Source organism: Salvia splendens, unplaced genomic scaffold (assembly GCF_004379255.2).
Source record: "Salvia splendens isolate huo1 unplaced genomic scaffold, SspV2 ctg1131, whole genome shotgun sequence".
Taxonomy (NCBI): domain Eukaryota; kingdom Viridiplantae; phylum Streptophyta; class Magnoliopsida; order Lamiales; family Lamiaceae; genus Salvia; species Salvia splendens.
The window spans coordinates 1-8,137 of record NW_024598680.1 but is presented as its reverse complement, the minus strand read 5'-3'; the positions used below and the strand labels follow the sequence as shown (position 1 = coordinate 8,137).

The window sequence follows — 8,137 nt, the reverse complement described above, 5'->3', positions numbered from 1 at the left end:
AATACGATCCTCGATTGTTCATTCAAGAGTTGCTTTGCGTATTATCGCTGAGTTCGGCAATGCCGAACTAAGAGAGGGAGACCGAGAAGAAGTCACTGAGTTCGGCAGTGACGAGCTAAGATAGGGAGACCGCGAAGAAGTCACTGAGTTCGGCAGTGGCGAGCTAATATAGGGAAGCTACGAGCTCGGATCGTAACAAATTCAATCTTGCGCAATCACGGAATAACAAAATTATTATCGGGTAATCATAGATTGATTCAATCTCGCACTATCACGTGACAAGTTAATTTTGAGCAACTGAACATCACCGAACGAAATAGCTCGACTCATTTACAACCCTATCTAACGTGGCAGTCGTGGTTTGACACTGCAACATTTCTGCAATGCAAGTGCAGTAAACTATACAAGACAGAAAAACTGATTTTAAATTCTACCAGCACATTCCCTTTAAAATCGAATTTCTCTGGTAAAAAAATTCTTGATTTCAAACAAGCATAGACTCTACGTGGTGACTGGATTGATAATGTCATCTTCGTATCGCCATTCGTGAGCAACGTCTTTAGGTCTTCCAGCCGAGTGCTCTCAAACTAGCTGCATATAGTTCTTGATGCTTGCCCAGTCTGTTCAAGATGGCACACTTATATATGTACATAGATCATTAAGAAAGAACTTCTGATATATGTGAAATAAAAAACTGTTAAAAGAGCTGATGTATCAAGAAAAAAAACTAGTCTAAAAACGATCCAGCAAAACTCGTTATGACAAAGAGATCAGCAGCATGTTTTGAAGTGGAAAAGATTACCCAAGATCTGTTGGAAGCCTGAAAGCACCTATACGCACACGCTTCAGGGAATGCATCTGAAACGAGCACAGAGAAAAGACGAAAGCCATTAACAAAACTAATTTATTTGCTAGTGTGTGGTTGATATTTAGAATGCTACTTTGTAAACTGAAGAGGAAAAGGTTAGATGCACATGATTTAGGACCTTTGGGCTATTTGTTAACTTCAAAAGGTCAGTTTTGATGAAGATCAGAAACATTTGTCAGGATCAAAAGAAACATGATGATGATGATATTTCAAGTTTTTAGGAGTTACGTTTTGCCTTTATTGTTGATTCAGGTATTGCTAGAAACATCAGTCAATGAATCAATTAAAGATAAGTGTACAGTACCTGAAGTCCAGCATTTTTTACAAGTTCTCTCACTTCGTGATTTCTTCCTTCGTGAACCTGACCCATTAAGGAAACAATGAGGTGTTACATTCGTCTTGATTCGATGTGAACCCGCCAGTCATACATTAATGCAAATATCCCTATTCAGATGACATGAGGCAACTTTACTACTTTCAAGCCCGACCAATTTCAAGCAGGTGTCCAGTTGTGATAAAAGAAGCCACTAATATCAGATGACCTCAAAGACAACACAGATCAAATTCTATTATTCTCCATTACTACATTTTACAATATTGCTACAACCTAATACATGCACTTTTCTATTATTAGTTTTCTTAATTTTTAAGAGATCCTAAGTTGGGCAACATTTTAGGCCAAGAAAGTAGATAAAGGCATAAGTTACAGCAGTACCACAATGCGAAGCCGAGCTCTCGGAATATCTGGCTGTCGTGATAGCAACTCCACCAGATCAGGGGTACAATGGACACCTTCTACAACTGCTCCCTCACTAATGGCAATCAATTGCCGCTTACTGACCGCACCACTAATAGATGCAATGTATCTGTCACCCATAAAATTTGATGCATTTGTTAGATAATGTTAAAGCCACTTTACTAATTAATGCTAAAGCCAAAATGCAGAAGGCTTTAAAGAACACTTTTTTTAATGTTAAAGAGTTGCAGCAAGAGAGGGGGGAGGTAAAGCCCTTACTCCTTGGATAAATTGGACGAAGGATGTGAAATCTGATTGGCAAACTCACCTAAAGCATACAGAGAGCTCATTACATGGAAATTTTGATTCATCAAGACAAATATATCAACTTGCACATTTCAGATCAAAGCATAAAACAGATCTATACCATCATTTGTCACTATAATTAACCCAGTTGTGTTAACATCAAGGCGGCCAACCGTAAAAAGTCTAGGCTTTGGTGTTCCAGGGTTCCTTTTAGTCTGAGAAAAGACATCAAAGATCTTAATTCAGCGACTGGGATCTTAAGCAAAAAAGTGGTTGCACACTGAGATAAATTATGTGGGAAAAGCAACTTTAGTAGCCCTACCCAGGTCTTCATAAAATCATCCAACAGAGAGAGTGCAGACTTCGTCTCTTTCTCTCCTGCTGAGCATATATAACTGCACCAATTTAACTTTTGTATCAACTCCCGTTCTGTTAAATATTGAGCCGAGATTAAGTGCCAAGACAATCAGAGATAGAGTTGGTTAACAAACCCTTTTGGCTTGTTCAGGGCAAAATAGACCTTAGGAGGAAGCTTCTTCGCCAGACGGCCTCCATTAACGTAAATAATATCTTTAGCAGGATCTACTCTAGTCTGCCCCCATCATCAAAGAACCAAGAAACACAAAATGAGAACCTATAGTCATCTTCACTATCCATTCTTGATATTACTGGCAGATAACAAACTCTCACAAATTCACGGTATATGCTAAATACCATTACATAGATACGACTTCCAAAATGAATGTAATGCCAACCTGCGGTGTGTTGCAAACGGAGCCGTTTACAGTCACCTTCCCTTGAAAAATCAGCTCCTCGCTACTTCTCCTAGATGCCACTGTCAATCAAAACAGATTCACAAATAGCATAAGATATTGACTAATCAGATTTACAGCTTTCAATTTGTGGTTTCACGCAGATTATAATAGTATGTTATCTCTATTTGATTAACCAACTAAGTAGGTTGAAAATGTATGATTATATAACCAAATCCTGTCAATCAAACACTTGCGCTTCGTCAGCTCTTCAATCAAACAATCACTATACATTCAATCCCCAACTAATTTCATCAAATTACATCCAGAATTTAGGCATTTACCTCCGGCAGCCGCCAGCACTTTCGCGAGCCGCTGCGGAGGCTCACGGAATCGCTCATTGTAAAATCTCCGCGCCGCCTTAGAGTACTTCGGCTCAGCTGTGGGAACCCTAGGCTTGTCCTTACCGCCACTACCTCTATCCTCTTTCTTCTTCTTTCTCTGCGTGCTTTCATTGGCGACGGCTCTGAGGAAACGCTCCGACGGCGTCGTCTTGAGCGTGACGGCGCCGCTCTCGTCGTCGTTGACAGTCCACGGGATGTAGGGCTCAGAGTCCTCGCGCGGCGAGGGTTTATGCGATTTTGATTTAGGTTTTGGCGCGGGCGCGGCGAATTTGGCGCCTAATTCGGTGGTGGCGGAGGAGAGAGATGAGGTAATCGCTCTCCGGAGGTGGCAGCGGGGGAGGATTACGGATGTTCTAGAGAGATTCAGCGTTGAGAGAGAGGCGGCTGCCGCTGCTATCGCCGCCATTTCGCGGTGGTTGATGGCGGATTGAATTCAGTCAAAATTCAGTGAGAGAGGTTTGTAGATAAAATTCTGTATTTATTTATACATTTCCGTTTGCAAATAAATTTATGGCAATTAATTAGAAATAATTTAATTTAATCAAATAACATTATAACAATGCTTAATGTTGAAAAAGTATTGAAGATTTAAGTATTTTCTGATAATGTTTTTTAATTAAACATTTTATCCAAATTTGAAGAACAAAATTTAGCTATAAATGAAACAATTCTTCTCTTTGCCACCATTTTTTCGGATCTTTGTTTCCCAAATCGACACACGCATCTCTCTCTCTATCTCACACCTGCATACGTAGTTTTTTCTCTCATGTCGTGATTCCTAGATTTGAATTTTGTCTTCTCAATTCGCAGCTAATCTCATTTGAGGTACTTATTTTTTCACTTTCTGCTTTAATTACAGAAAAAATGGAAGAACATTTCCGCGACTGTGATGATTGTTCAATAAAAAATGCTCAATTTCACGCTATTGATGCAAATTTTGTTTGATATTGTATTGTGTTTGCCAATTTCCAGGTGTGGCATTTGTATGGGAGCTGGCTAGGTTAGGATTGTGTAGGAAAAGATGAAAATTTGAATAAAATTGATGAGAAATTGGGTTTGATCTGGGGAGAAATTAGTAGTTGATTAGTGTTTTAAGGACTGTTTTTGTGATCTAGTATCTCTAATGAAAAACAAAAACAAGATGTTTAACAAAATAATGAAAAGGGGGAAAAAGGCCTCCAGGGAATCGGTCGAGGCACCAGTTCCCGCACCGGCAGCTCCGCCGTCTGCTGTGACGGTCAATCACGCATCACGGACGAATGTAACGCCGAAGCCGACGGCTGGTCCAGTCGTCCCACCGAGGCCTAAAACGGTGGAGGTGCTTCCGAATTTGAAGGACACCCCGATAAATGAGAAACACGGGGTTTTCATCAGGAAGGTCCATGTGTGCTGTTTCTTCTTCGATTTTGTGGATACGATGAAGTCTGCGCGGGAGAAGGAGATCAAGAGGCAGACGCTCGCGGAGCTTATCGACATTGTGCAGAAGGGGTCGTGTAAAATGAACGAGATAATGCAAGATGAGATGATCAAGATGATAGCTTTGAATATATTCCGGTGCTTGCCACCTGCAGCCCACGAGATTACTGGCGGACCGGGTGGAGATCCGGAGGAGGAAGATATGTATATGGACCCGTCCTGGCCTCACTTGCAACTAGTTTACGAGTTGCTTCTGAGATATGTGGTGTCGTCTGATACTGACGCTAGGATTGCTAAGAGATACCTCAATCACTCGTTTGTGCTAAAACTGCTTGATCTGTTTGATTGTGAGGATATACGAGAGAGGGAGTATTTGAAGACTATTCTTCATCGGATGTATGGGAGGTTCATGGTTCATCGGCCCTATATAAGGAGCGCAATGAACAATATCTTGTACCGTTTTATATTTGAGACGGAGAGGTATGGTGGGGTTAACGAGTTATTGGAGATTATTTCGAGTATCATCTATGGGTTTTCAGTGCCAATGAAAGAAGAATATAAGTTGTTTCTTATACGAGCACTTATTCCGTTACACAAACCTAAATGTGTTGCTTCCTACCATCATCAGTTGTCCTACTGTATGACGCTATTCGTTGAGAAAGATTACAGGTTGGCTGATATCGTTATTCGGGGGTTGCTGAAGTGTTGGCCTATCTCAAACTGTGGCAAAGAGGTTCTGTTTCTTGGGGAGTTAGAAGAGATTTTGGAGTTCACCCAATCTTTAGAGTTCAAGCGCTGTATGGTTCCTTTGTTTAAACAAATCGGACGAAGCATCAGAAGCCCGCATTTCCAGGTTTCGTAACACCCTTTTATTTGTACATTCGATAATTTATAATGTGATTATGTTATTTCTGTGTGTACGAGTGTCTGTGAAAGCCTATGATAAGACATGGAACGGATCACTGAGTTTCATACTCACACACACATACACAAAATACGCATTCTGATTATGTGAAGCTTACGATTTTTTCACATATGCTAAGACTTGTTCTATGAAGTATTCTCTCGTGTTCTTTGGTTAACACACTTCCCACCATGTTGTGTGGTTGTATCAACGTAGATCTTAATGTGGTGGAATTGACTTCGTAAAATCTTATGCACGTATTAATTGGTGACAATATCTTTAATTGTATGGAGAGAAGAGCAACTCAATTAGAGACAAATTTTGTGGATACGTTCAGGGTCTGTTTGGTACACGGAATTAGAATTGAATTGGAAGAAATTGAATTAGAATCCAATTCCGAATTCTTTGTTTGGTAGAATGAAATAATTGATATGGGATTGAATTTGAAAAATTATGCGCACACACAATACACACTTTGCACACACAAAAGTGTGTGCGGCATGTGTATGTGTGTTTGTGCAGTGTGTGCGGCATGTGTATGTGTGTGTGCAGTGTGTGCGGCATGTGTGTGTGTGTGTGTTTGTGCAGTGCGTATTGTGTGTGCAGTGCGTGTGTGTGTTTGTGCAGTATGTGTGTTTGTGCAGTGTGTGCAGCATGTGTGTGTGTGTGTGTTGGTGCAGTGTGTGCAGCATGTGTGTGTTTGTGCAGTATGTGTGTGCAGAGCAGTGTGTGCAGTATGTGTATTCATTGTGTGTAGTGTGTGTGTGTGTTTGCCGAATGTGTGTGTCATTAGAATGTGCGCACACTATGTGTGTGCGCCATGAGATTCCAATTATCTACTTTTGATACGGAATTTGAATTCGGAATTGTAATTCAATTCCAAATTCAAGTATTTTTTTTTATACCAAACACTAGATTTGGAATTAAAGGTTTCAATTCCAACTCCATACCCTCAATTCTTCAATTCTGTGTACTAAACGGACCCTCATAAAAGTGCCAAGACGTTAATAATATTCATCAGAACCCTCATTTTTGTGAATTACTTTCATAGATATGTCTAGACATTTTGCTTATTCAACCTTTGAGATCTAATTAAACTCTTGGATATTGGTGATGTGGTAACTTAATAATTTTTTATTAAAAGAAATTCTTGTTGCTGGTTGATTGTCTAGATTGTCCCGTTTCTGTGTTACGCAGGTGGCTGAACGAGCTCTTTTTTGGTGGAACAACGAACACATAGTAGCCTTGATAGCAGAGAATCGGCATGTTATTTTACCAATCATTTTCGATCCACTGGAGAAGAATATACAATATCATTGGAACCAGGCAATCAACGGCTTGAGCAGCAATGTTCGAAGGATGTTCGTGGAGATGGACAGTGAGCTATATGAACGGTGCCAGAGACAGTATGAGGAGAAGGAGACAATGGCAGAGGAGTTGGAGGAGAGACGCATCACGACTTGGAAAAGACTGGAAGAGGTAGCTGATGAGGCTGCTTAAGGAGACGGCAAAGGTTCCCATTTAGTGATCTTTAGGTGGGCTTTTAAAATATAATTTCAAGAACAAGAACATTGATTGATGGCTTCTGGATTTGGCAAGACCAGATGCTCGGGAGATGTAGAATTTCGGCGACTTCCTTTGGCTGGTTGCTTGCTACCACGAGAGCTGGAAGGAAAGGAAAAAGATCCGAAGAAAGGAGGTACGGTACGACTAAGGCTGAATTGTGTTTTCCACATCAAATTTTTTCATTTTTAAAACATTTTTGTTTCTTTATCCAAATAATGGCCAACTATTTGAACAGAAAAAATCAAGGATTAGACTGTTGTTTAGTCTGTTTTAGAGCTTTGTAGATAATCATTCATCTATTCTTTGACAATTTGATTATAGAAATATACTAAAAGATTTGGATCCATTTAAATTTTGAATCTCTGGTGATATACACTTGTTTGTTGATCATTCATAATTTGAAGTGACTTTTTATAATTTGATCTTCAGCTTGTTTTAGAGGACTTTTCTCTATCATATAGTTTGTCTATTTTTAGAGTACATTTGAACTATTCTTCATTTTCTGTGTGAAAGTGTTGCTGCTTCTTGAAACTCATGCCGCTCACTTGAGCATTGCCCAAGTGAGTTTGCAAGGATCGGATGCGTTACAACCCGACGTGGGGTTGTACTCGAGTGAGTGGCATGAGACGACCCACTTTCATGCCGATGATTCTAGCTGTTTGACCGTACAGTGGTCGTGTATGGTTTTCGAGTCGTGGTAAAATTATGATATGCAGTGTATTGATGAAGTGAAATACGAGAACGAAAATGTTTTCGATTTAAGGTTCTATTATTACTTTCATTTGAAATCTAAAACTTCTTCATAAATTCCTCTTTTCTTTGCTCATTCCTATACCATTTCCCAAATTCCTTTCATTTTTTTTCTATATCTATAATGAGAGTGATGATAGTGAACCATCACAATTGATTATAGTATACAAAATCAAAATAATTAAAAGAGACAATAAGATAGTGGTGGGTGGCCGAGATAATTGAGTTGGTGGCGCGCCGCTCCCAAATATCATACTATAGTTGTCACCATCACCGTAGCCGTAGCCACCGCCGTCGGGCCCGCCACCGCCGTTACTGGTTGCGCCGGTAGCCCTCCCCCCTCCCCATATGATATGCTATACCCATGTCCCTATAATGAATCCACCAAATTTAATTAATGTAACATTAGTCCATTTTCAATAATGCATGTCATTT

General features: G+C 40.0%; 2 protein-coding genes across 5 annotated transcripts; one reads left to right on the top strand and one right to left on the bottom strand.

Moving 5' to 3' along the window:
• Window positions 1-223: 223 nt before the first annotated feature.
• On the bottom strand, window positions 224-3,508 carry LOC121788740 (putative ribosomal large subunit pseudouridine synthase SVR1, chloroplastic). Of its 3 annotated transcripts, none has more exons than XM_042187357.1 (10): window positions 3,007-3,508; window positions 2,666-2,745; window positions 2,402-2,502; window positions 2,233-2,305; window positions 2,032-2,125; window positions 1,884-1,932; window positions 1,584-1,734; window positions 1,173-1,229; window positions 803-858; window positions 224-637 (listed from the first exon to the last, which is right to left on the bottom strand). In XM_042187357.1, the coding sequence occupies exons 1-10, from the start codon at window positions 3,470-3,472 to the stop codon at window positions 625-627; spliced, it is 1,140 nt and encodes a 379-aa protein (XP_042043291.1). In that variant the 5' UTR covers window positions 3,473-3,508; the 3' UTR covers window positions 224-624. The 3 variants fall into 3 exon arrangements, with proteins under 3 accessions (XP_042043291.1, XP_042043289.1, XP_042043292.1); XM_042187355.1 differs by having other exon boundaries at window positions 224-620; XM_042187358.1 differs by lacking the exon at window positions 224-637 and having other exon boundaries at window positions 799-858.
• A 263-nt stretch (window positions 3,509-3,771) lies between these two features.
• Window positions 3,772-7,298, top strand: LOC121788739 (serine/threonine protein phosphatase 2A 57 kDa regulatory subunit B' beta isoform-like). Of its 2 annotated transcripts, XM_042187354.1 has the most exons (4): window positions 3,772-3,891; window positions 4,039-5,335; window positions 6,584-6,899; window positions 6,991-7,298. In XM_042187354.1, the coding sequence occupies exons 2-3, from the start codon at window positions 4,190-4,192 to the stop codon at window positions 6,884-6,886; spliced, it is 1,449 nt and encodes a 482-aa protein (XP_042043288.1). In that variant the 5' UTR covers window positions 3,772-3,891; window positions 4,039-4,189; the 3' UTR covers window positions 6,887-6,899; window positions 6,991-7,298. The 2 variants fall into 2 exon arrangements, with proteins under 2 accessions (XP_042043288.1, XP_042043287.1); XM_042187353.1 differs by having other exon boundaries at window positions 6,584-7,298.
• Window positions 7,299-8,137: the final 839 nt, after the last annotated feature.

What these genes read in the sequence shown, in the direction of transcription:
- LOC121788740 (XM_042187355.1), bottom strand. Translation starts at nt 3,472, where the DNA reads ATGGCGGCGATAGCAGCGGCAGCCGCCTCTCTCTCAACGCTGAATCTC. An exon ending in GCCCTGAACAAGCCAAAAGG is followed by an intron (nt 2,306 to 2,401) that starts GTTTGTTAACCA and finishes AAATTGGTGCAG; the next exon opens with TTATATATGCTCAGCAGGAG. An exon ending in TCGTCCAATTTATCCAAGGA is followed by an intron (nt 1,735 to 1,883) that starts GTAAGGGCTTTA and finishes TATGGGTGACAG; the next exon opens with ATACATTGCATCTATTAGTG.
- LOC121788739 (XM_042187354.1), top strand. Translation starts at nt 4,190, where the DNA reads ATGAAAAACAAAAACAAGATGTTTAACAAAATAATGAAAAGGGGGAAA. An exon ending in TCAGAAGCCCGCATTTCCAG is followed by an intron (nt 5,336 to 6,583) that starts GTTTCGTAACAC and finishes TGTGTTACGCAG; the next exon opens with GTGGCTGAACGAGCTCTTTT.